Source organism: Mirounga angustirostris, unplaced genomic scaffold, assembly GCF_029215605.1.
Source record: "Mirounga angustirostris isolate CCGP_5_RB_7025 unplaced genomic scaffold, mMirAng1.0.hap1 SCAF_2, whole genome shotgun sequence".
Lineage (NCBI taxonomy): Eukaryota > Metazoa > Chordata > Mammalia > Carnivora > Phocidae > Mirounga > Mirounga angustirostris.
In genome coordinates this window covers 4,132,720-4,159,811 of record NW_026991710.1, presented here as the reverse complement: position 1 = coordinate 4,159,811, position 27,092 = coordinate 4,132,720, and the positions used below count along the sequence as shown (strand labels likewise).

The 27,092-nt window shown below is 53.2% G+C and overlaps 1 protein-coding gene and 1 long non-coding RNA gene across 3 annotated transcripts in view; both read left to right on the top strand.

Moving 5' to 3' along the window:
• Nucleotides 1–12,890, top strand: part of LOC129046004 (uncharacterized) — a 29,560-nt gene extending 16,670 nt beyond the window's left edge. The window contains exon 4 of one of the 2 annotated variants that reach the window (XR_010409267.1): nucleotides 9,142–12,890. This is a non-coding gene — a long non-coding RNA (uncharacterized LOC129046004). The remainder of the gene's footprint in view (nucleotides 1–9,141) is intronic. The other variant, XR_010409266.1, reaches the window with a different exon arrangement.
• Nucleotides 12,891–16,898: 4,008 nt separating this feature from the next.
• SORCS2 (sortilin related VPS10 domain containing receptor 2) overlaps nucleotides 16,899–27,092 on the top strand; it is a 451,696-nt gene continuing 441,502 nt past the window's right edge. Inside the window, exon 1 of the mRNA XM_045881528.3 lies at nucleotides 16,899–17,390. Within this exon, the coding sequence (XP_045737484.2) occupies nucleotides 16,899–17,390 (492 nt within the window). The remainder of the gene's footprint in view (nucleotides 17,391–27,092) is intronic.

Genomic DNA, 27,092 nt, shown 5'->3' with positions numbered 1-27,092 from the left:
GAAGCGCGCTTACGTCCCTGTGGAGTGGGCACTGCTATCATCAAGTTGATCTCACCGACGAGGAGCGCGAGGCTCCAAGATGTGGAGGGTTGCATAGAGCTCATGAGAACTTTTTCAGAAACCATCAACTAGTTTCCAGAGTGGTGGTGCCACTGGACGTTCCCACAGCGGGGCGCGTGGTTCCAGCTCTTGGTCCTTTCCACCTGTCCTTCGTTGTGGCCCCTGAGTGGGCGTGCAGTGCTCTGTCCCTGTGGTTTTGATTTGCATGTCCCCAGTGACTAACGGTGTTGAACATGATCCTTTCATGTGCTTGACCATTTGCCTGTCTTCCTTGGTGGAATGTTTGTTCATTTCTTTTGCCCATTTTTCAATGGCTTTTCTCCCACCCCCTGTCTTCTTAAGTTTTAAGAGTTGTTTATATATTCTGGATCTAAGACTTTCCTTCACTCCATCGAACTCTCTTAGCACCTTTGTTAACAATCTATTACCCTTAGGTGTAAGGGTTTGTTCCTGGACTTTTCATTCTGTTCTATTGGTCTATATATCTATCCTCCCATAAATGTCTCCTTCTCTTGATTGCTGAAGCTTAGCTGTAAGTTTGAGATCAGGTAGTGTAAGTCTTCCAACGTTCTTCTTTTTAAATCTTTTTTAAAAAAGGATTTTATTTATCTATTTATTTATTTATTTATTAGAGAGCAAGCAGGGGGAGGGGCAGAGGAAGAGGGAGAGAGAATCTCAAGCAGACTCCACGCTGAGCCCGATGTGGGGCTCGATCTCACAACCCTGAGATCATGACCTGAGCTGAAATCAAGAGTCAGATGCTTAACTGACTGAGCCTTCCAGGCACCCCTGTTCTTCTTTTTAAACATTGGGCAATTCTAGTTCTTTTGCATTTCCATATAAAATTTAGGATCAGCTTACCAATTTCTACTAAAAAGCCCAATGAGATTTTGATGAGGATTACATTCAACTTATAGATCAATTTGTGGAGAACTGCCACCTTGACCATATTGAGTCTTCCAATCCATGAACATGGAATGTTTCTGCATTTAGTCACATCATCTTTAATTTCCCTCAGCGACATTGGTAGACTTCAGTGTAGGTCTTGCACCTCATTTGTTAAAATTATTCCTAAGCGGGCACCTGGGTGGTTCAGTTGGTTAAGCAACTGCCTTCGGCTCAGGTCATGATCCTGGAGTCCCGGGATCGAGTCCCGCATCGGGCTCCCTGCTCGGCGAGGAGCCTGCTTCTCCCTCTGACCCTCCCCCCTCTCATGTACTCTCTCTCATTCTCGCTCCCTCAAATGAATAAATAAATCTTTAAAAAAAATAAAATAAAATAAAATTATTCCTAAGCATTTTACTCTATCTGATGCTATTGTGAATGGAATTGATATGTTAATTTCATTTTTGGATTTTTGTTGCTAGTATACACAAATACAGTTGATTTTTATATATTGATCTTGTATATCATGTGGTCTTGCTAAATTTGTTTATTGGTTCTATTATTGTGTCTTTATGGGTCTCTGGGGATTTTCTATGTAAGGAACCATGTCATTTGTGAACAAAGATAGTTTGATGTCTTTGAATCTGGATGCTTTTGATGATTACTTTGCTTTACTGCCCTGGTGAGAATCTGTGAATAAAAGTGGTAAGAGCAGACATGCTTGCTTCTTTCTCATCTCAGGGGGAAAGCATTGTTTGTCTTTCACCAACACCAATGGTAGCTGTTAACTGTGGATATTTGCATTGTCTTCTGCCGGTCTGAGAAGTTCCTTTCTTCTTCTAGTTTGTCGAGAATTTTTATCATCAATGGATACTGAATTTTTTCAAAGACTTTTTCTGCAACATAATCGTGTGATGGAAATCTTGGTTCTATTAATATGGTACATTACATTAATTGATATTTGGATGTTAAACCAACCTTGCTTTTGTGGGATAGATCCCATCAGGTCATGGTGTAGAATCATTTTTCCATGTTGATGGATTCCATTTGCTGATATTTTAAGGATTTTTGTTTCAATTTAACAAGGAATAAATGAATTGGGAAGTGTTACCTACCTACCCCCCTCCATTTTCTCAGAGAGTTTGTGAAGGATTGGTGTTCTTCTTTAAATGGTAGAATTCACCAGTGAAGCCAAGTGGGTCTGGGCCTTTCTTGTGGGAAGATTTTAAATTCTTAATTCCATTTCTTCTTTGCAGCTCTGTTTAGATTTCATGTTTCATCTTGAGTCAGCTTGGTAACTTGTGTATTTCTAGGAACATGTCCGTTTATCTACGTTGTGTGTTTTGTTGGTGTCGTTCATGGTGTTCCTTTATAATCTCTTTCATTTCAGGGTGGTTGGTGATGATGCCGCCTTTTTCATACTTGATTTCAGGAATTTGTGTGTCTCTATTGTTTTTTTTTCTGTCTAGCTAAAAGTCTGTCAATTTTTTTTTTTTACCTTTTTAAAGAAACAGCTTTCAGTTTCATTGATTTTCTCTCTCACTTTTCTGTTTTCTATCTCATTGATGTATGGTCTCATATTTCTTGTTTGCTTTCTTCTGCATGCTTTGGGCTTAGTTTGCTCTTTGTTTTCTAGCTTCTTTAGGTGGAAACTTTGATTATTTAAGACCATTCTTTTTTCTGACGTAGGCGTTTGAGGTTACAAACTCCCTGCTAGGCATGGTGTTGACTGCACGCCGCACATTTTTGTATATTGCAGGGATTTTCACCAATTTAAAAATAGTCTCTAATTCTCTTGTGACTTCCTCTTGACCCTTGAGTTACTCAGCAGTGTGTTGAGCAATTTTGAAATATTTTGGGTTTTCATGGATCTTTCTGTTGTTAATGTCTAATTGAATTCCATTGTGGTCAGAGATCATGCTTAGTGTGAATTCAGTCTTTTTATGTTTATTGAGGCTTGTTTTATGGCCTGGTACATGGTGTGTCCTGGAGAACGTTCTATGTGTGCTTGGAAAGAAGGCGTGTCCCAAAGTCACTGGGTCCACTAGTTGTATGATCGGGTCCTCCAGTTTTCTGCATCTTTGCTGATTTTTATTTTTTAAAAATTTTTAAGAAAAGATTTTATTTGACAGAGAGAGACACACAGAGAGAGGGAACACATGCAGGGGGAGTGGGAGAGGGAGAAGCAGGCTTCCCGCTGAGCGGGGAGCCCCATGTGGGGCTCGATCCCAGGACCCTGGGATCATGACCTGAGCCGAAGGCAGACGCCCAACGACTGAGCCACCCAGGCACCCCCTTTGCTGATTTTTAAAATCTAGTTGTTCTACCAATCATCAGAAGTGGGGTATCAACACCTCTTCTGATGCTGTTGTCAAATTGTCTGTTTCTCCCTTTAATTCTGTTTAGTTTTTGCTTCATGTATTTCGAGGCTCTGAGGGGTGTGTACATTTATAATTTTTATATTTTCCCAATAGATTGACCCCTCTACCATTATGAAATGTCCCTCTTTGCCTCTGGTAATATTTCTTGTCTTAACATTTGTTTCATCTGATATCAAGGGGGTCACTCCCAGCTCTCCTATGGTGGTTGTTTTCACAGTGTCTTTGTCCCATCCTTTTCCTTTTAACCCGCTGGCTGGCATCTTTGAATCTAAGAGTTGTCTCTTGTAGCTAGTGTGCATTCATATCTGGCTTATTCATCCAGTCTGACAATCTCTGCCTTTTGATTCAAGCGTGTAAACTATTCACATTTAATTAAAACTTAAATTAATTTACTTTAACTAATTAAATTAAAATTTCTATTACATGATATTGACATTTTCCATTGTGCTGTTTTCTCCATGTCTCCTGAGGTTTTATTATTGTTGTTGTCTTGTTCTTCTGATTCTCCTTTACTATTTTCCTTTGTGCTAAATGTTTTTAGTGTCCCCTTTTAATTCCTCTTGTAAAAAACCATATACTGTGGATGATTTTTTTTTTCAAGTGTCATAGTTTATTTTATTTTTTTAATTTTATTGTTATGTTAATTGCCATACATCATTAGTTTTTGATGTAGTGTTCCATGATTCATTGTTTGTGTATAACACACAGTGCTCCATGCAGAACATGCCCTCTTTAATACCCATCACCAGGATAACCCATCCTCCCACCCCCCTCCCCTCTAGAACCCTCAGTTTGTTTTTCAGAGTCCATCATCTCTCATGGTTTGTCTCCCCCTCCGATTTCCCCCCCTTCATTCTTCCCCTCCTGCTATCTTCTTCTTCTTCTTCTTTTTTTAACATATATTGTATTATTTGTTTCAGAGGTACAGATCTGTGATTCAACAGTCTTGCACAATTCACAGCGCTCACCATAGCACATACCCTTATGTCTTTTAAAGAATTTAAGAGAAAAATTAAGAAAAATGTATTTTTAGAGTATTTTATATTAACCCTCATATTTACCAGTTCTGCTGCTTTTTATTCCTTCTCGTGGATTTAAGTAATCATCTGGTGCCATTTCCTTTCAGCCTAATGGACTTCCCTTTAGTGTTTCTCACAAGGTGAGTTTGCTAACAATATATTATCGATCTTTGTTTATCTGAGAATGTCTTTATTTCACTTTTAGTTTTGGAGGATAGTTTTGCTGGATATAGAATTTTTTGTTCACAGTTTTTTTTTTTTTTCTTTTAGCACTTTGAATGTGTCATTCCAGTGCCTTCTGCTGTTTTTTTTTTTTTCCTGATGAAAAGCCATCTGTTAATCATATTGTTATGTTTTTCCCAATACATGAAGAGTTGGTTTTCTCCTGCTTCTCTCATGGTTTTCTCTTTGTCTTTCAAAAGTTTTATTATGATAAGTATAGCTGTATATCTCTTTGTATTTAACCTACTTGGGATTTGTTTAGTTTCTTGGATGTTTGAAGTAAAGTTATTCATCGATCTGGAAACATATTGGCCATTATTTATGGTTTATTTTTTAGCCCCTTTCTCTCTTTCTTTTGGGATTCACATTATACATGCTGTTGTGCTTGATGTTGTTCTACATGTCTTTGAGGCTCTGTTCAGTTTTGCTCAGTCATTGTTTTCTCTCTCTTCTTTGTAGTGGATAATTTTCATTACTCTGTCCTCAAGTTCATGCATTCTTCTGCTATGTCAAGTCTGCCCCTGGGCCTCTCCAGTGACCTTTCATCATTATTGCATTCTTCAACTCGAGACTTTCCATTTGATACATTATTATTTCTTTTTCCTTTTAGAGAATCTCTATTTGTTGATTTATTATGGTCATACTTCCCTTTAATTCTTTGCTTATGTGTGTGTGTGTATATAAAACAGTTGCTTTGAAGTCTTTCACTACCAAATCCAACTTCTGGGGACCCCTGAAAACAGAAGAATGCTCTTCTCCCCCCGCCCCCCGACTATGGGTCATATTTTCCTGTTTCTTTGTATTTCTCACATTTTTTTGGGTTAAAAACTGGACACATCAACTCTGGATTTTTATTTTCTTCTAGAGGTTATTTCTGATTTTTGCTTGTTCATTTGTCTGTTTTTTGAAGTAATGTACCTGGGCTAAATCTTTGAAATCTATCTCCCTTGCTGTGTGTAGCTGCTGGTGCTGTTTTTTCTTTTTTTAATGTTTAATTTTAATTTTTAACTTATGGCTTTTGTACCCCTGTGTCTGCCTAGCTTAGGGATCAGTCAGTATTTGATCAGAGGTATTCTCAAATAGCTTGAGTTAGTAAACCTTCTATCCGCTGTCAAAGACCTTTGTGTGGGTGGAGGAGCACATTCAAAATTTAGGCATTTTCAAATCTGCCTGGCTTTTGCTTTTCACCGGGTTGCTCATGTTTCTTATGTGAGGACACATGGCCTTAGAGTCAGCTAGGAGTCTGTGTCTGGCTTGGGCCATTTCCAGAGGCATTCTAAACAATCTCCAAGACGACCATTTCCACTGTGACTGCTGCTAGGCAGGGGTGTCATCCATTGGTCCGAATTGAGTGAGTTCCCTCAGCTCTGGTATTGCAGCTGCTGTGCCCATGGGTACCCTTCTCTGAAGTGCAGCGCTTTTCAAGCATGAACACTTCTAAGATGGTTGCATGCTGTTGGATGATTTCCACCATGTGGAAATGTTTGCTTTTGTCAACTTGTGCAGTTTTATAATTGATTTTTGGAAAGAGCATTCGCCAAACTCCTCACTTGGCCACATGTCAAAGTGCTGCCTCCCCAGAGTGCATTTGTGACTGGGAATGTGGAGCAGATCTGAGCGTGCTTAGAGGGATAGAGGAAGGAGAGAAATGGCTGTATATGAGGCTGTAAGTGTTGGTTGGGGTAGAGGAGCCTTCATTTAGCAGAGGAGGAAAATGGCAGTGCCCACAGGGAAAGGGATTTTTCCCAAGTTCTTGAAGCTCAGTCAGTAGAGAGTAGACACTGGAACCTGGCCCTCCTGACTTCCAATCCAGTGCTCTTTCCCTTCTGCCAAATTGCTTCAGCAGTTGTTGTTTAGAAGTCTGAATCCCTAGGAGTTTTCAGTGTGGCAGATCCATCATCCATCCATCCATCCATCCATCTTCTTTCCTTCCATCCATCCATCCATCTTCTTTCCATCCATCCATCCATCCATATCCTTCCATCCATCCATTATCCTTCCTTCCTTCCATCCATCTTCTTTCCTTCCATCCATCCATTATCCTTCCTTCCTTCCTTCCTTCCATCCATCCATCCATCCTTCATTCATTCATCCTTCATCCATCCATCCATCCATCCATCCATCATCCTTCCTTCCATCCATCCATTTTCTTTCCATCCATCCCTCCATCCATTATTCTTCCTTCTATCCATTATCCTTCCATCCATCCATTATCCTTCCTTCCTTCCATCCATCCATCATCCATCCATCCATCCATCCATTATCCTTCCTTCCATCCATCCATCCTTCTCTCCTTCCTTTGGTCCATCCATCCATCAATCCATCCATCCATCCATCCATCTATCCATCCAGTATTTATTAAGTACCTACTGTGTACCCAGCACTGTGCTGTGCTCTAAGGCAAAGTAGAGAACAAAAACTGATGTGGCCCCAGTGTTATGACCCTCATAGTCTCAGAGTAGGACACCAGCCTCAGGAAAGGGCCTTGCAAGATCCATGTTGAAGAAGTATCCCATGTTTCTCTGTTAGTCTTAGTTAAGGCAATAGCCCTTTCAAGGGAAAACAATAAGTTTTAATTAATCTCCAAGGTGAAATCCCTCAAAACATGATTTCAATCAAATATAATTTGTGGAAAATATTTGGTAGCAAAAATTTTGATTTCTGAAATGAATTTCAGAGGCAAGCATACTGTGAATTCTCTTTCAGGATATTTATTAAAATGGAAAGCTCTGAAAACTCCTCCTCCAGAGAAATCTATAACTCTGAGGCCCTTGGCCTTACACAGAGGGAACGTTGCGGACCAGCATGGTACTTAGACACTTTGCTGCCTGTGCTATGCCAAGGTGCCATATGGAACCTGAAAATTTCAGGAAAGACTCTGGATGCTTTGTCCACATGACAACAAATAATTGGATACTTAGATATGAGATTTTGGACTCTGTCTTGAGTCATCCTGTGGGAATTCCTAAATACAACCTCAGAGGGATTAATGGAATTTTGTATCTCCTCTTTTTTCCTTCTCTGTTTCTTCCCCCCTGGGTGATCTCGTTCCGTACTCACGTCCAGGTCTGTGTCTCAAGCCCTGATTCTGTCCTGGGCTCCATTTCCCAAGGGCCCTGGAGCCTCCCTGCCAGTGTGCCACCAGGTGTCCCTGTGTTCCTGTATCTGCCAGGCTCCCTTCAGCTAGGTCAGGCCGTGAACCCGCGCTCCGGCTGATGGGCCGTGAGTGATGGCGGGTGACTCCCAGATCCAACCCCACAAAATATCCTGTGTGGTTCTCCGGCTTTCTCCTCTGCCACAATGACCTTGCAGGCTAGATGTTCCAGATCGCAGAGCTACAAGTTGGAGGGGGACGTGCCTGACCCGCGTCAGACTTTGTGAATGAGAGCAACGCACCCTTCTTGGGTTATTTACCCCACTGAGATTTGGAGTTCATTTGTTACTGCAGCCCAGCCTAGGCTAGCCTGACTCATAGCTCCAGGATGCCCCACAGACACCTTGGAGGCGACACGTCCAAAGCTGAGCATCCACCTTCTTCGAATTTGTTCCCTAACTGTGCAGTGGCATCGCTGTTGTCCCAGATGCTTTTGAGTCTCTCTCTTTTTTTTTAAAGATTTTATTTATTATTTGACAGAGAGAATGAGAGAGAGAGAGCATATGAGAGGGGGGAGGGTCAGAGGGAGAAGCAGACTCCCCGCCAAGCAGGGAGCCCGATGCGGGACTCGATCCCGGGACTCCAGGATCATGACCTGAGCCGAAGGCAGTCGCTCAACCGACTGAGCCACCTAGGCGCCCTGCTTTTGAGTCTCTTTAGAGAGACTTGCACGGGAGGGGCCCACCTCCCTGTCCTCCTCCCCACTGTGCTTGCTCACATCTCATCATCTCTTACCTGGACTGATGCCGTAGCCCCTGCTGGCCTCCCTGTCTCTTTTCCAAGCTTTGGCTTTCAGGAGCTACCAGAATTATCATTCTGAAACACAAATCTGATCGTGTTGTTCCTGTTCTTGAAAGCCCTGGAAGGTTCTCTTTCACCTTGGGAGAAGGCACAAGCCTGGAGCTTTTGGGCCTGGCTTCCCCCCAAGTCTTACAGTCTTATCCTGCATGGCCAGGCCACTTGCCCCTCCCTGTGTGGGTGGTAGACCTTTGTCCTTTGTCCCTTGCAGGTCCTACACTTTGTGTTTTACTTCATCCAGGTCCTGGCTCATCATTCAAGACCTGCTCAAATGTATTTTTCTCTGCCAGCACCTCAGGCAGAATAAATTCTCCCTTCTTCCTTCCACCGTACTCAGCACATATTTCCATAATAGCCTGCGTCCTCCTGGGTGCTCATGCCGGTAAGCGGGAGGAAAGAACTACAGGGTCCAAAAGGTGGGGGAGAAACTGAATTAGTCAACGTCAAACAGATTGTTAAATTGCAGAACTTTTCCGTCCTCCGTACGCACGCACCATGTGAGTCGGTGAGAGGGGTGGCAAGCCAGCCATGGGGCTTAGACCACAGATGTGCTTCTGGGGAGCATGTCATGATGCTCATGTTCTGGGGAAGTTGTAATGTTGTCCTTTCGCTCATTTTACAGGTGGGGAAACTGAGGCCCAGAGCACACGGCTGCCAGAGGCGGAGGCGTGTGCTTGCTGGGGCCTTGGTACTGCTGACATGGGGCGGCATGTCCCTCGGGCTGCCTGCCCTCCAGCATCCGTGGGACTTACTGCTCAGCCCCCGGGCGTTGCCCTACGAATGAAGACACGCCGCACCCCAGCCCAGCACTTGGGGGATGGTGGAAGACTTCCGAGGGGACGGTCTTGGGCCATTACCTCAGCGATGGGTGAGATGTGCGTCCCACAGACGGACCTACAGAGGGTTTTTCTGTCACTGTCTCATGGGACGACCTTCCATCAATGCGGTCCAGGTGCTCTTCTGAGCTTTGTACAGACCCTCCTCACCCTGCTCCACAGCCTGTGACTCAGGTGCCATTTCTGTTCTCGGTGGATGTGGGGAGACTGAGGCACAAAGACTCTTGGTGACTTACCCAGGGACCTGCAGGGCCAGGACCTGCATTCAGGCCCCCGCCTCGCTCCCGACCCCCACTGTGAGCTCGTTGGCCCCCCCGGCGCACACCCACCCCCACACTGACCATGGCAGGTGCTGGTGGACCCCGCCTCTGGGGCCTCAAGCCGCTCCTGAAGCATGACCAGTGGCCCCAGTCCTGCAGATCCACCACTCCCGCGCCTTGTGCTCCAGGACAGGTTACTTAGCCTCTCTGGGCCTCAGACGCCTGGCTTCTAAAATCAGAATCTATGCACCAACACGCTTGGCCCATGGGAAGTAATTGGCGGATGCTGCCCTCCCGCCGCCAGTTCCAATGAACTGTGGTGTATGATGCACGGGGGGAGCTTGCCTTCAGCCTCGGGGGTGAGTCCGAGGAGAAGCGGGGTCCACCAGAGCTGACCATAGGCCTCTTTCGTCCCGTCCCTCACAGACTCCTACTGGGCCAGGGCCCGTGCATTTGGAGAGACTCCTGGCCGCCGCCCTCTTTCTCAGCTCCTGAGAATCCCCAGGGACAGTTTCTGGCTCGTTGTATGCCTCTCCTCAGTCCAGCCCTCCTTTCCTCTGCCCTGCCCGCTGGAGTGCCCAAAGTGGGCTCTGGCCCCTGCAGACTGATGGGGAATCCCTCTTCCCAGGGCCCATGCGGGCCACTTACTTTCCAGGGCCTTCCCTGGTGCACATCAGATGACCAAGTACCATAAGCCTCCAAGGAGTTGAGGGCTCACTTCTCAGCCATACTGCTTCCCAGTAAGAGGGGTGGTGCCTGCACTGGTCAGAGCTGGTCACTGCCCCACTCCCTGTCCCCATAGTGCTTTATGTATGTACACAGGAGGGGAGCAGTGGGGCTCGGGGCAGGCCCCCCTGCCTGTGCCTACCTGCCTTGGGGGTCGGGTGGGTCACTGTCACTCTGGGAGCCCCGGTCTCAGCGGATGTCAGTGGAGTTGATAATCATCCCAGCCCCGTCCCAGCTTCGCAGGGTTGGGGAGGATGGATGCACGTGAAAGGCAAGGCAGAGAGGCCTGGCAGAGAGGAGGGCGCCCCAGGCCTACCCCACCCCTTGCCGGGTTCTTTAGCCACATGCTTGGGGTCACAGCCAGCTGACCCCCCCTTGCTGCGGGTGGAACCTTGGCGAGCCCCTCTGCCTTTTTGTGCCGTGCCTCTGTTTCTTCTTCCGGGAGAAGGAGGTGATGATGAAGCCCATCCCCCAGGCAACGCAGGGGCCAGCAGGTGACACTGCAAAGCGCCCCGGGGCAGAGGACGCTGGGGAAGCCTCACCAGCTCCAGACACCCTGCGGTGTCGTTGACCCGCCTGCCCCCATCACTACGGCTGAGCTCCCCACGGCCGGTCCCTTGTTCTGGTCATCCCCTGGACCCCAACACCACACTAGATGCTCCAGGGACCAGGATGCCCCAGTTGTCGCTGCCCTACCCGCCCCCCCGGCCTGCACTCTGGCACCCTGAAGCTCTGTGTCCACATCCTCACCTGTCCCCCACACTGCCTTCCCCCAGGTCATTACCCACGCTGGTGCCTCCACCGGGAGCCCTCTCCCGCTCTCTCCACCTGTTCACCCTTCCAGGCATTGATTTGTTCCCTGCCGTCTCCCTGGGGCCTCGAGCCAGGCGCGTGATAGGTGCTCCGTGAACACCCGGTGAATGGAAGAGGGACACCAGCTGGCCGCATGGCATCAGCCATGCCATGTCTATGACGGGGAGCGACCAGCGCCATCCTGGTCTCTGCCCGGTTCCGGCCTCCTGCTTGGCGAGCCTCTCACATCAGGGCTTTGGCTGGCCCACGCCGTGGTGCTTCAGGGCAAAGACCTGCCTCCACCAAGAAGTGGCCACAGCCGCCACCCCCGCTGCACTTTAAGATGTCCCATCCACAGAACAGCCACCGCCTTCCGCCCTGTCTCCCTCCCTCTGCGCAGCGGAGCGGCCAGACCACTGTCTCACTGTGCGGCCTTTTCTTCCTTTTCCATCAGGACACATTTCCCTTCGGCCTCCGGATCACACTTCTTTTTTTATTTTTATTTTTATTTTTTTTTTTAAAGATTTTATTTATTTATTTGAGACAGAGAGAATGAGAGACAGAGAGCATGAGAGGGAGGAGGGTCAGAGGGAGAAGCAGACTCCCTGCCGAGCAGGGAGCCCGATGCGGGACTCGATCCCGGGACTCCAGGATCATGACCTGAGCCGAAGGCAGTCGCTTAACCAACTGAGCCACCCAGGCGCCCCGGATCACACTTCTGCTCCTGGCCCGAATGAACATCCTGAGCAGCCCTCCCTGCCGCTTTGCTCCTTCCCCTTGACAACCTGGTAACGAGATCGCTGTGCTTGATCTTTCTCCTGCAAGCCGCCACTTCCAACCCCTTGTCATTTGCTGAAAGTCATTAGGAGACTCCTCTGCGAGGCACCGCAGCGCCCCCCTGCACCTGGCAGCTTCCCTACCCCCACCCTGCAGCTTAGCCCTGCCCCAGCAGCTTTCCCCCAACATCTGACAGCACCCCCCCAGCTCCCCCCACACCTAGCAGCCCCCCCTTCCTAACCTGGCAGCTTTCCCCCTCCACCTGACAGGTTCCCCACCCCCCAGCCCTGCAGCTTCCTCTCCTCACCTGGCAGCCCCCCTGCACCTGGCAGCTCTCCCTACATCTGGCAGGCCCCCTCCCCCCCGACCGGCAGTTTCCCCACCCCCCACCAAGCAGGTGCAGACTTCTTAGTTTTGCTGGAGGCCAGGCCAGGGGCACAGTGCAGGGGAGAGGCTCCCCTCTGTAGAGTCTGGCACCCTAACGGCCTGTGCCCTCAGTCTCCTCCTGCTGGCTCCCCCAGCATCCCCGAGAGCATCGCTCATGGATTCCTTGACGGTCTCTGAATCGGGCCCATGCAGACAATTGCACAAGCTGAGCTTTGTCACATTTATAAAGATAAATTAAAATATTATCACTAGAAACCTTCAATAATTTAAAAAAGCCTGAGACTTTTAATGAGTAAGTGGTCTGATTAAAAGTTGGAGAGAAATATTTCTCCTCCTTTTTGGGTGGGGAACATTGCTGTGGGATGAGGAAGCCAGTCTGGATCTTGAAGCTAAAAGGCTTGGACTGGGGCTCAGTGGGACCCCCACTCACCTCTCAGGGAAAGCTCCGTTTCGTGGGTCCAACCATGTGCCAGGCACTTGGCATCTAGTCTTTCAAGGATCCTTATAAAAAGCCGTGTGGGGTCAGTGGCTCATGCTTGCTGCTCATGGAACTGCCCAGCAAGTTTGGGGGAGGTCAAGAGGTCATTGGCATTTTTCTAAAGTTCTCCCACGTGGTTCTCACATGGAGCCCAGGCCCAGAACCACTGGGTTAGCACAGTGGCTCTCGAACTTGGGGGCATGTCAGAACCACCATGGGGCGCATTGAAACACAGATCCTGAGGCCCCATCTCCGAGTTTCTGGCTCGGTGGGTCTGGGGTGGAGCCCAGGAATCGGCATTTCTAACCAGTTCCCATTAACGCTGATGCTGCTGGTCCAGGGACGCCCCACAGAGAACCACCGAGTCCAGGCAGTGCTGGTGGGGCGATTACAGAAACAGAGAGGGGACGAGTCTCCCGTAGGACATCCAGCTGGCACATGGGGACGTGTCCCTTTGAATCCTTCGGATAAATTACTGAACCCCAGTGTGCCTTCACCTTCATCTTCAAAATGGGAAAAATAGTGCCCAGTCTCTGTGTAGATGCTATATAGGTACTAGATGGATGTGAGGTTCAATGAGGTCTTCCTTCTAGAACAATCCATGGCCCAGAGTAGGCTCAAGTCCTAATCCCGTTTATTTTCATTACTGCTTCCTGAAGGATCAGTTGAAGGGTGTCCCCCTCTGAGCAGCCTTCCTCCCTCAGCCCCAGAATGGGGCTCCCTCTGCCGTAGGGAGCCAAGCAGCTCTCTCTGAGCACCTGCCTCCCTGACAGCTCTGCCTACCGTGTGTCTCCCCCGTCCCACTGTGGGCTCCCCACGAGCAGGGGCCAGGTGTGATGGGGTCTGGAGCCCAGTGCCCCATGTGGAGCCTGGAATGAGGAAGCAGCGAGGGAGGTGGCTGGGGCTGCTTTCCCCGTCTTAGGATGTTCCTGTTGTGAATAATCAGAGGTTACAACCCCGGAGCATGTTTAATATTACCCCACGCACCCAGAGCACAGCCACGCGCCCCGGGGGGCTCCACAGATGCTGCCCCTGTGGTCTCCCCAGGCTTCTCTCCAGCAGGATGCCTGACTGCCACCTGCTCTCCTTCCTGCGCGCAAGGCCCCTGAGTCCCTGACTTGGTCGCTAGTGAGCGTGAGCGCAGGGTCCCAGCAGGTGCTGGAAGTGGGCTTCCCTCCGTCCTCCCCAAGTCCCTTGCTGCCTGCTTGGGCCCAGCCACCAAGGCCTCTCTCAAGCTGGACAGGAGCCTCCTAAGTGGCGTCCTGCACTGGTTGCCCCCCCCCCCCGCCCCCAGGCTGGAGAGATGGCTCTGAAATGTCGCTGGTCTCACTCCCCCGCTTAAACCCTCCAGCGACTGTGCAGCAGTCTGTGAATACAAATCAGGCCCGCTGCCCGCCTTCCCTGAGCGGCTGCACCGTCTTGGGGGGGATGGTGGCTCTCACGCTCCAACCCCCGCTGGGACAGCTCTTCCCACTCCTCCTCCCCTTCCACTGGCTCAAAGTTACCCGGCCCCTCAGTGACCCCCTCACCTCCATGTGGGGACTACCTTATTTTCTCCGGGGTCCTCACTCCTGTCTGAAATGAGCTTTCCTCAGGACCTGTCTGCATGAGGACAGAGCTCCTCACCCACCTGGGGAACTCTGTCTCCTTCCTCACTGTGTCCCCGCGTCCCTCAATGTTTGGGAGCCAAGTGACCTCAGGGAGTCACCACGTCTCTGAGCTTTGGCTTCAGAGAAGGGATGAATCAGTCCTGCTCTTTTGCAAGCCCTGCAGCCTTATCAGGGCAGACAGAGGCATCCTGCCGACTGTTCTGGAAAAAGCACAGGTGAAGCATCCGCCCCTCCACCCGCATTCCAGGTCTGGGCCCTCCCCCCACTCCGTGGTGGACCTTCACCAAGTCACCAATAATGTGGGCCTCGGTGTGAGCCTGGGTGGTGGTGGTGATGTGCCCGCGGCGGAGAGGCTCCGTCTGCGCCTCCGAGGGGCAGCGTGCCCGTGAGCCCAGCCCCCAGACCACAGGTAATGAGGGGCCGTGGGAAGGACGCTGCCGTGGGGCCAGAAAACCTGGGCTGGAATCTGGTCTCTGACCTGCTCTGGCCTGGGGAACTCAGGCAGTGTGTTTCCTCAACTGTGGAAAGGGGACCATCGCATGCACCCCACAGCCTGGTCGTGAGAATTACATACAGTAACCTGCAACGTCCCCCCCTGCCCTTGAGAGCAGACCCCCCCTCCTCTCCCAGCTCCAGGCCCCTGGGACAGTGTCCAGCCCAGAGTAGGTGCTCAGTCACTTGTCACGGTCAATTTTTCTTGAGGACAGTGCTTAGGGGCTCCCTTTTATTAAGACAAGCGAACAGACGGGGAGAGAGCTCAGAGCCAATGTGGCTGCATCACTTTACACCTCGGGAGGGGAGGTGGAGACTGGGGTGTTGGGAAGGCCCGTTGGGGCACTGGGTCGAAGCTGGGACTCGACCCACGTCTTTTCTGACTGCTGGCCCTGCCTTCCCCGCCAGCCACGATCTGCTGCATGCTTTGCTTGGAAGCTCCTTCCTGGGCCCCTGTTTGCCCGGCTCCCTGGCTCGCCTCCCTCGCCAGAGCACAGGTTCCCACAGCTGGTGGCCCCTGCTTCCCTTCCCGACCCTGGGCCTGAGCTGGAGATTTCGTCTGACAGGTTGGGAATTTACACCACCGAGGGGGAGGGCCAGGGCACATTCCGTGGGAGGAGACTTCTTAGACATCTGGCCGCCCCCGCCCCCACATCCTACCCCCAAGCCTGGGCACAGACAGCAGGGGCCCCAGGGATGCTATCTGTTATGGAATATGACTTCCGGTTGAGCCTGGGGGGTAGGGTGAGCCAGCAGCAGAAGACAGGGTGCTGGGTGCTTCTCCTCTTGGGGGCCGGAGGGACCCCCCCACACTCTCTACCCTTCCCAAATGTTTAAGGCTTTGCTCCTTTGCCCCATTTGGCTTTCTCTCTCTCTCTTTGGAGCGAATATATCCAGCTGGGAGGCAGGTATGACAGAGACCCTGGGCCTGCGGATTTTTACCTAATGCAGAGGCCTCTGGGGGGAGGATGGAGGCAGGCTTTCCCCCCACGCCCCCCAGGCCAGCTGAGGATGCAAAGCTGGCCTGGCCTCAGTGAAGCGCCCCCTCCTGTCCTCCCATTTTCCCTCAGGCCAATACGGAGCACATGGTGGGAGCTCAACAAAGTTCTATTGAAACCTGCCTAAAGTAGCCCATGACCTTGGGCAGCGACTTCCTGGGCTCTGAGCTTCAGTTTCCTTGGCTCTGGCTCTCTGCTGTGGCCTGTCAGGCTGTGCCCTGGATGGGACCTTGCCCCCACACCCCTCTAAATGCTTCTGCACCCAGGTGCCTGTCCTCATGTTCAGAGGCTGCCAGGTTGGTGGCCTCTGGGGTTGGAAACTACACTTGTACAGCCTAGGGCACAGGCGTGGCTGCCCGCGAGTAGGTTGTGCTGGGGGCAGCCTCAGGGCCTTTGCAAGTGCCTGGAGAGTCCCCTAGGTGCTGTCTGTACTCTGTCAGCTCCTCGGAGGGCCCTGCAGGAGAACACCTCCCCACGTCCACTCTGTCCTAGTTCTGGCTCTCTGGAGTTATTTTGTCCGTAAAGGTGTTCGCAGGGGTGCGGTCTGTCTCCCCGGTCAGACTGTCAGACTGTCGGCTCCAGGGCCTGGCACCTGGCTGGCTGTCGTTCACCCCTGTGCCCCCAGTGCCTGCAACTGTGCCTGGCCCCGAGTAGGTGCTCCGTGAGTACAGGAAGAAAGGGAGGGCGGAAAGGAAGAGGGCAGAGAGGAGGCCGGGCGCAGGGGAGGAACGAGGAAGGGAGGAAAGGGCTCTGTGGCTTGGGGCTCCTCGGGACCTCGGCCCAGGCCTGAGCCGGGTAGGCAGGCGCTCGCTCGGCGGGCGCGGGGCCGGCCGGCAGGTGGCGGTGCGCCCTCGGCTGCGCGGGCGGCGGCGGCGGCGGCGCGGCGAGTCCCCTCCTCCCGCCGGCTCCCTCCCCTCGCCGGCTCCTTTCTCCGCGCTCTCGCTCGCGCTCCCCAGCGCCCTCCCGCTCGCCCGGCCGCGGTCTCCCTCGCCCGCGCCGCCCCGCCGCCGCCCCTCGGCGACCATGGCGCACCGGGGGCCCCCGCGCGCCCCGAAGGGCCCCGGCCCCGCCGCCCGAGCCCCGAGCCCCGGGGCGCCGCCGCCGCCGCCGCCGCCGCCGCGCTCGCCGCGCTCGCGGCCGCTCCTGCTGCTGCTGCTGCTGGCCGCCTGCGGGGCGGCGGGGCGCTCCCTCGAGCCCGGGCGCCTGGGTCCCCGCGCGCTGCTGACCCGGGCGCCGCCGAGCCCGCCCGCGGGGCGCACGCTGCCTGGCGGCGGCGAGGACTGGCGGGCGCGCGGCGCGGAGCCCGGCGCCCCGGGGCTCGGTCCCGCTCCGGGTCCCGGCGGGGACGGCGCCCCCGCCGCGGGCCGGGGGCGCCGGGCGCGCCGGGCGCGGGCGGCGCCCGGGGCCGGAGCGGCCTCGCGGGCGCAGGTCTCGCTTATCAGCACGTCGTTCGTGCTCAAGGGGGACGCGACGCACAACCAGGCGATGGTGCACTGGACGGGCGAGAACAGCAGCGTAAGTGACCTCCGCGCGCCCCCCGCGGCCCCTGCCCCGGACACCTCGAGCCCCCACTTCCGGACCGCCCCGCGGTCACCCCCGGGCGTCTCGGCGACTTGGGGACGCGAGTCACCTCGGCGGCGCCCCTACCGGACTCTGGCCACCGGTTTCTTGGGGAGAGGTCCCTAGACCTGTGAGCACCCTGCCTCACAGGGTTCTGGGACCCCGAGCCACCTCGGAGCCGCCCCGTCTGGCCTCCAGATCCCAGCTTACGGGGTGGGGGTGTCTCCCGAGGCTTCGGGACCCTGGTCACCTGGGGTGCCTCCAGGTCCTTTAGGACCACCCCAACTCGGTGTCGCGCCCCGACCGCTCTCAGACTCCACCCGGTCTGCTCAGCGTTGTGTTCTGGGATTTTCCTGCGGGACCCTCTCCACCCAGGTCTACCCGGGACCTCGCTAGTGGTCTACCCTGGAGCTCGCTCCTCGGGCTCCAGGAATTCCCCGGTCAGCTCGGCGCGGGATTCTGGGACCCACCCCCCTCCGGATTCCCCCAGTGCCACCCGGGTCCGCACGCGGAAGCGCAGGGATCTGCGTACCCACGGAGTTGGGCGCCGCGCTCTCCGTCCGCCGCCGCAAACTCCCAGCCCTCCCTTTACCTTCCCAGCCGCTCTGGAAGTTGGGCTCCCCCACCCCCGCCACATCTGTTAGGGTCCTGGGCGCCTCCTTCTTCCAGCGCTGCGCTGTGGTTCCTATCCCTCCGGATACCGGCCCATCCTTTTTTTTTCGTGGTGCGTCCGGATGGGGGTGTGTGTGTGTATGGGGATGCCCTCAGATTCTTCCCTGGGGAGCTGCCTCAGCCTCGTTTTTCCCCTGGGCAGATGACCAGTGGTCGCGCATGGGTCCCCTTCCAGCAGCCCTAGTGGGTCATGTCCAGTTGTGGAAAAGTGCAGAGAGGTGGCAGCTGTTGAGGGGGGTGGGGACTGTTGTGTGGGGAGTAGAGATGGGACTCTCCGCTTACTTCCTTCCATCATTGTTCACTAGGGTCTCCCCCAGTGGCTGACCCCCAGCTCTTCTCCTGGACAAAGTTCTGAGGAGGCAGCAGGGGGCCAGGACCCCTGCATGCTTTGGGAGAGGAGGAGTGGGGATCTTTGCGCTTCCCTAGCCCGGAAAGGGCTGTAACACGGGCTGGGGCACTTCTTTCCCCCTCTCTGGCTAGCCCTGCTGGGCTAATGGGGATGGGGGTGGGGCGGATTCTGCTGGAGAAGGGAGGGGTGGGGGGACGAACATGTTGGACCACCCTATCGCTCCTCCTGCGGAATCCAGGGGCAGCGCATCAGGGGGCAGCACTGGCCGCACTTGATTGGTCCAGAGCCCAGAGCCCAGAGCCCAGAGCCCGCCAGTCCCCCCCTTAGCCAGATGGGGGCTGCACCGGCCTGACACCAAGTCTCTGGTCTTTGGTCATTTCTGCAGCCTCCAGGCAGACTAGAAGCCTTGGGGGAGGGTGAGCGGCTGTTGAGTTGACTCCCTGGAGGCCAGCAGGGGGCGCTCAGGGAGGCAGGTGGAGTGGGGGTGGGGGAAGGTGCCTGACCGAAGGTAGCAGGCACCTGTGCCTAGAAGAGCCCTAGGAGCCCGTCCCCATCTGCGTGGTGAGAGAGGGGTCGGACCCCAGATGAACGGCTGGGCCCGGCCCTTCATCACCCCCATACTGTGAACATACCCTGTCCGCTGTGCTGTAAGCTGACTTAGGGACTGAAAGGTAACCCGGAAACCAACAGCTGGAGGAACACGTGAGCATTTAAGGTCATCCCGTGGAGCCAGACTGTCCCAACTAAGCCCCCCACCCCACCGGCCGAGGTGGTTGAATCAGCTGCTGATCCAGCCCCTCGTCATTTTCCCTTCATGGGGTGGGGGAGGTGGGGGTGGCAGAAGGGAGAGAGGGGCAGTCAGGGGTGGGACCAGCACCTTCAGGACTCACTGGCTCCCAGCACCCACCCCAGCATGAGCACAGAGCCAGAGGACTGTGCACCTTCCTTGGGGGGAGTGAGGAGGGGGCTCAGGCCAGCGGGGCTGGAGCTCCGGGGTGGGGGTGGGGAGCAACAGAGGAGCCTCCCTGGCTTTGCTCCCTGGGGACGCTGGCTCCCGATGAGTGACCGCTTTGTAACTAGGAGGATTGAATCCTGGCTGTTGGCAGGTGAATTCCTGGAGAGGGGGCTTGGGAGGGGAGGGGATCTGGCTTCTCTTTGGTGGGGGGGGTGGTGGCAAGAGGTCCAGAACAGCAGGGGAGCTTCAGAGGCTGCATCTCTCCTCCGGCCCCCTGCCAAGGGTAGGGCGGGGACAGCGTGTGCAAAGCAGGGCCCAGCCTGGCACTTAGCACACACTTAGGAGGCGGAAGCCAGAAGTACCTTATTACCATCAGTGAGTGTTGTTGTCGGTGAGGTAAAGAGAAGGCAAGCAGCATTGAAATGTTGACCCAGCCTCTGGAATGGGATGTTGAGGCAGACTGAGTTCTCTCTGGAGCAAAGCAGGTCATCTTCCGGCCTGGGGAGCAGGTGGTGCTTAACTCGGGGGGAGGGCAAGTGGAACCGAGCGTAAATGAAAATGTGTTTCTAATGGTCACTTGCTCCGCACACAGGTGCGTGTCTGGTGCAGGCGTGGCATTGTTTTCTGGGCACGAGAGCTCTCAGAGATGGGCTTTGCTCCCTCTGTTCTCAGCGGGCGGCCACGGGGCCAAAGATACCAGCCAGCATCCTGCACGTGGTTTCGCCCGCGCTTGAAGCTGTCATCTTTTAAGGCTACAACAGGGAAGAAACTAGCTCGAGGCCAATTTGCAGAGCGGGGTCTTTCACAAATTTTATTTCGCTCCGTTTGTCCAGGTAGGGCGACCCCGGAAACTGCTTTGCAGATGTAGTCCCCGGCAGTAGAGGAAGAGTTTGCTTTCAAAATTAAAAAAAGCGTTCACTGAGAGGGGCAGACTTTCTGAAATCGTATTTTTGAGCATCTGCAAGAAGGAGTCACAGGATTGCAAGAGACAAGCCCTTGTCCCCGAGCACTGGGAACATGTGCACGTTTTCCTTCCCACGGCCTGATTTCTTCCTGCTCCCGTGGAGATAGGGACGCGGACTTGCCTGGGAGTTCAAATACTGCCTTTCTTTCTTTTTTTTTTTTTTAAATTTTATTTTATTTATTTGACAGAGACACAGCGAGAGAGGGAACACAGGCAGGGGGAGTGGGAGAGGGAGAAGCAGGCTTCCCGCGGAGCAGGGAGCCCGATGCGGGGCTTGATCCCAGGACCCCGGGACCATGACCTGAGCCGAAGGCAGACGCTTAACCACTGAGCCACCCAGGCGCCCCAAATACTGCCTTTCTGTCTGTTGAGCCGTAGAAACAGATGGTTATGGGTGAGATTCATGTTTCATCGAAACCATTGGGCATCGCCTTGGAGGGATCCAGGTTGGGCTTTCCCCAGAGGCTCCAGGTTCCGCTTCTCTTGAGCCGCCCTCGAAGGCACGGGTGTGATTTGAAGGTGGAAATCATGTGCTTATTTTGCTTATTCTAAGTAGAGCTCAACCTGTGTGCCTTCCCTCATGGCATTGAACTTCCACTTTGGTGCATTCCCGTCACTTGAACGTGAGCTTGCTTCGACCAGACCTCGTTGGTTCAGCACTGTCACCGCTCTCAGTAGATGAGCCCCTCTCCCTGTCCCCTTCCATCCCCGTCCCCTGCATTTTCCACATTTGCTCTGTGCTGTTGTGCCTACAGGACTGGGGATGTCCAGGGGAGTTGTATACAAAGGTAATGTTGAGCTGGTTATCCATGGTCTCTGCTCTGGGGTCTTGAGGAACCTGATATCTGTGTATATTTTAGACCCAGGGAGCCAGGGCTCCACATCGAGGGTACGGGTTGGGTCATGACAATTTGCCAGACGTCAGGTTCCTGGAGGGCAGGTGCATCAGTGTGCTTGGGTTTTCGTACCAAAGCAGCCCAGGCCAGGCGGCTTCTGCGACAGAAGTGTATTTCCTCCCACGTCTGGAGGCTGAGAGTCTGAGGTCCAGGCGCGGGCAGGTTGGTTCCCTCTGAGGCCTCTCCTCTTGGCGTGTAGACGGCCGCCTTCTCCCTGTGCCCTCACGCGATCGTCCCTCTGTGCGTGTCTGTGTCCCGATCTCCTCTTCTTCTGAGGACCCCCGTCAGATTGGATCAGGCCCACCTGACTGGCCTCATGTTTACTTAATTTGAACCTCTTTAAAGACCCTATCTCCAAAATACAGTCACAGGCAGAGGGACTGGGGGTTAAGATTTTTTGGAAGGGGGTACAGTTCAGCTCATAGGGTCAGGGAAGGGGTCTCTGTTACCTTTTCATGCCCCGAGCGTAATGGCGGTGGATCTCAGGGTGGTCCAGTGGGAGAGAAGGGAGGGACACCGGAGCTCAGGGCCAAGGGGTGAGTTCCGTCTTCCCTGGTGGGGAAATCAGAGGAGGTTGCATGGAGGAGGTGGTACCAGAGTGGGCCTAAGGAATGAATAGGAGAAATGCACGGGAGATGGAGAAGAACACCGAGCGGGGAGGAACAGCTTGGGCAAGCTCTGGGAGGTGGGAATTTAAAGGTGTGTACGTGTTGTATGAAGAGACCGTGAATGCACTGTGCATGGAGGCGGATCAGAGGGAAGAAGTTTGGGAGAAATAGGTCGAAGTCAGCTCCTCATGGAACCTAACATGAGGCTGGAGAGCCCAAGATGGCAGCATGAGGCAGTGGTTTTGTTTCGTTTTGTTTGAAGGTTAAAAGCTTTTATTTAGAGAGGCTGAAATGATTGTGTGCTAATTGGAACAGCTAAGTTGTGCAAGAAATGACTTGAAAATCCCCTTTTGATACCCCTGAAGAGCTGGATTCCCTTATATGTGCTCTATTCTTTCTGCAGACTTCGACCTCAGGTGGAGTCGAGCAGAAATACGGCTTCGGCTCCCTGCCATTGCTGCTGGGCTCTGGACCCCTGAGCTTGTAAACAAGAAGGTTACTAGGGATGGTGCCCAGGGGAGGTCAAAGCCGTGGGTGATCCCAGTTCCTGCCACACGGTCCCCTCCGCGCCGGTCTTCTCACCTCTCGGGCGACCATGTGCTTTCCTGTGTATCACAGTGAGCTGGTGGGATTCATCACAGAAACGGTGGTGGCGATGGACACGTGAGCCTCGGAGCCAGCTGGCCTGGGATACCCCCAGCCTCATCCTTCCTGGCTTAGAGATCGTGGGCAAACTGACTAAACTGGGCCTTGCTCTCTTGGAGCTGGGCTGTGAAGGCTCGCAGGCTTGCCTTGCACATTTGGGAGGTGATCCATGTCGTGCTCCGACAAGGGCCTGGCCCACAGCGAGCGCGCGGGAAGTTGGGGTCCCTTCTGAGCCTCTGCAAGCACCCTGGGGGTGGCATGCCTACGCGGCTGGTGAGGGGCCTCGGAGGGGAGGCTTCGGGACAGAGGCTCAGAGGGAGGCTGCTGTGAGACAGGCCTGGGCCGGACTCTGGAGGGGCGGTGGGAGGGATGGCACGTGGGAAGGCTTTCCAGGTGAGGACGGACGGGCCGTGGCGGCCCCCGCTCTGCAGGCCCCTCTCTTTCCCAGGGCCGTGCTGGCTTCACGGCTTCTGGCTGGCCTGCAGCGTACAGGGACCATAAAGGCCTTCTCATAAAGCACTGCGGGTTCTTGAATGAACAGGTCCAGATCCGGTGACAAAGCTGACTTGCAGCCTGTATCTGATGCTGCCGTTTCTTGAAGGCGAGCTTGGTAGCTCCAGGGTGCAGGGTCTTACGTTCAAGCCTGTCGAACATTCCGGTGATACTTTGGGATTCTCAGGCCACCACAGTGCAGGCCTCCCGGCAGTTTGGGGGTGGGGGCTGGACTGGATAGAGAAGTCTGGTCCACGGGAGGCTGAGCTGCGGCTGAGCGGCATGTAGATGGTGGGCAGATGAAGTGCCCACCCTTTACCAAGGGTGACCAGCGGCCACCTAGGGAGAGGCAGAGGCAGATGGAGGTCAAGGGATGCGGTGACCAGGGCTGAGTACCTGTCACATTTGCTTCCCAGATGAGAGCCGTGCAGGCCCCTCAGGGACCGTGGGCCTGGTGGCTGGACCCAGCACAGTGCTAGAGTGAGGGAAGCCTGTGTTAGGACAGGCGACAGTAAATGGAGGTGTGCACGTGGTATGCAGAGTCTAGGGAAGTGCCATACTTAGGGAGACGCCCACCCTTTGCCCAGAGTGACCCAGGGTGACCCAGGGTCTTCTGCAGTTCTCCCTGCAATGCTCTCATGGGGAGAGACCCCACAAGTTTGAGAGCCCCAGGCGAAAAGAAGCTTCACGTTAGCTCTTACATCAGCTGCTTTCTCTGGAGGGTTAGGTTCTGGGAATACAGTGACGAGCAAGATCAAACGTGGCCCCTGTCCTGGTGAGATGTTTGGTCTGGACAAGCATTCATCGTAGGGCATCCCGGTGCTGTGAGAACCTGCCCTGGGGAAGTCAGGGAGGACTTCCTGGAGGAGGTGGTCATGAAGCGGCTCTGGAGGACCAGTGGAGTCCTTGTCACCTGGCTGAGGAGCAGATTGGGGTAGAGAGTATGAAGGCCCAAGGAGAGGCATGGGTGCCTGAAAAGCCTGGAACACTAGGACAGAGAAAGGACATCCGTCAGTCAAGAAGCCTGGCTTGAAGGCAGAAAAACGGCCCTATTAATAAAGTTCCTGAACACGTTGCATGAATCTCCTTTTACTTTAATAAAGTGGCTATTTAATTTGTAGTTGCATGAGAGTTCCTGAGAGTATTTTAAAGAGGTCATAAATTAACTCCATCCTTCTGCATGCCCCTTCAGAGCAGAATGTGGTGCAGCGCATGGCCTTCTGGAGGGTTGCCGTTGTTTTTAATTTTTATCTTATTATTATGTGTCAGAGGCAGGCTCAGGCCCCGGAGCGGGGAGTATGGGGTTGGAGGCGTCGGAAAGTACCCTGGGATGTTGCTGAGCACTCCTGTGCTTTTTTTGGTCCCGAGAGACACTGGGGCGGAGCTTATGCGTTGCCTTTTATCTGGGGGCATCTTCTTGTTTCTCGATTCAGCCTCCTCCAAAGATGGAGTTATTTATAGATTCTTTTTTTTTTTTTTAAAGATTTTATTTATTTATTTGACAGAGAGAGACACAGTGAGAGCGGGAATACAAGCGGTGGGAGTGGGAGAGAGAGAAGCAGGCTTCCCGCCGAGCAGGGAGCCCGATGTGGGGCTCGATCCCAGGACCTGGAATCATGACCTGAGCCGAAGGCAGCCGCTTAACGACTGAGCCACCCAGGTGCCCCGGAGTTATAGATTCTTTCAAATGGCCTATTTCACCCTCACCCCTCTTAAAGCCCAGCGTTTGTGTGGGTGCTTTGTGGAGCAGGGATGCCGACGAGCCGAGATGCGGGGCTGCGACCGCCATCCCCTGGCCACCGTCCCCAGGTTCAGAAGCCCCAGGAGCAGGGAAACCTGGCTCTGGAGGCCAGAACCACCAGGCCTCCAGCCAGAGCATTTAGAGGGTTGAAGGCAAGCATGCTGATCTGTTCACGGCCTGTTCTTGCTGTGGGAATCCTGTGAAAGCCTCGTGCTGGGCGGGAGCTTGGATTCTGTGCACAGAAGAAATGCCATATAAACATGAACGTGCCCAGGGCTGGCGTCCCCTTAAGTATGACGGGCCGGCTTGTACGCTGAGCTTCCTAAATCCACGGCCCTCCCGGTCCCAGGTCAGCAGGTCAGCGGGAAGTGGACGGCGGGGACTGGGGATGCCCTGCGCTCACCGGTCCCCAGCGGGTTTGCCACAGGTGCATGCGGGCCTTGACCTGCTCCGGCTTCTGCGGGAGACGGAGGCTTGTTTTTAGCCTCATGGGGAGCCGGCGGTTGGCACATGCCCACTGAGAGCAGCGGTAACATCTTTTTAACTTAAGCCCTGTGGCTCGGGGACCCTTCACACAACGTGTCTCGTGCTCATCATCTTTATCCCGATTCAGTTCCGTTTGTCGGCTTAAAAAATTAATAGGGATCCTTGCACATGAGCTCTCACAGGAGGACTGAAGGAAAAATTAAACCTCGGATGTTCTTTGGAGGTAGAAAAATCCTCCTCCTTTTGCATTTCTGTAGCAGTCAGTTGCCATGTTTGCACAGAACATTACAATCTTTTAATTAGTTTCTTCTCACACCACCTCGAAGATCTTAAAATAACACCACTCTTCTTCCTCAGTAATTTTCTTGCAAAAGCAGATAATTTCCTTGCCGTGCGGAGCTCGCCTTGACTTCACCAGGGCACATCCCTTGCACGGCACCATTTCCCGATAATCGGAGATAAATTCAGTTCAAATCAAAGTAAGAAAAGAGCTAGGCCGAGTGTGGCTGCTTCTATTCGGATCAATTTTAATTCAGAAAGGGTTCTTTATGAGGTCTCTATGGCGCGCCTACTTCCGAAGAGTCAGAAGTAGAGACAGCATCCGGCAGGCCCCAGCCGGCATCCCTTGGCTGGGATCAGCTGGAAGCTTCTGCGTCTGATGTAACTTTATCTAATAAAAACAATGCCTTGTCATTTACATAGTGCTCCTGATGAGTAATAATGAAGTGAATCATCCCGGTCCCCACTGATGGGTCCATCGCTGCGCCAGGCACCTCACCTGCCGTCCCTCCATTAGTTGCGCAGAGTTGACACACTGTTATCCTATCCACTTTACGGACAAGAAAAGTCAGGTTCACGGCAGCACGGGGCTTGCCCAAAGCCACACAGCTAGTAAGGGTCTGAGTCGAGATTTGAATTCTTTTCCTCCTAAGCCCAAGTGTTTTTTTATTTTATTTTATTTTATTTTTTTTTAAAGATTTTATTTATTTATTTGAGAGAGAATGAGAGACAGAGAGCATGAGAGGGAGGAGGGTCAGAGGGAGAAGCAGACTCCCTGCTGAGCAGGGAGCCCGATGCGGGACTCGATCCAGGGACTCCAGGATCATGACCTGAGCCGAAGGCAGTCGCGCAACCACCCAGCCACCCAGGCGCCCTGTTTTTTTATTTTAGTGCAAGAAATATATTTTCTTTTTTCTTTATTATTATTTTGTAATTGTGGCAAATACAAGTAACCTAAAATTTACCGTCGTTACTACCGTTAGATGTCCGGTTCAGGGACGTTAAGTGCATTCGCACTGCTGGGCAGTCACCAGCACCCTCTGTCTCCAGAACTCACTCATTTTCTCAAGCGGAAACCCTGTCCCCAGGAAACACTAACTACCCGGGTCCCCTGCCCCCGGCCCCTGGCACCCGCCTGCCGTTCTGCTTTCTCTCTCTGTGAATTTGACTCCTCTAGGGGACCTCACGTAAGTGGAAACATACATACGTGTCTTTTTGTGACTGGCTTATTTTGTGAGCATAATATCCTCAAGGTTCATCCCTGTGGTAGCAGGTGTCGGAATGCTGAATTTTTAAGGCTGAATAATAGTCTGTTGTCTGGATGGACCACAGCTCCATCCATCCATCCATCCATCCATCCATCCATCCATGGGCACTGGGGCTGTTCCTGCCTTCCGGCTGTTGTGAATCATGCTGCTGTGAGCACAGGTGTGCAGATACCTGTTGAAGTCCCTGCGTCCACTTCTTCTGGGTGTGTACCCAGAAACAGGACTGCTGAGTCATGTGGGAATCCCATGTTGGTTTTTTGGTCGAGCCTGAGGTCTTAACTACAGCAGAAATTGTTCTTGTG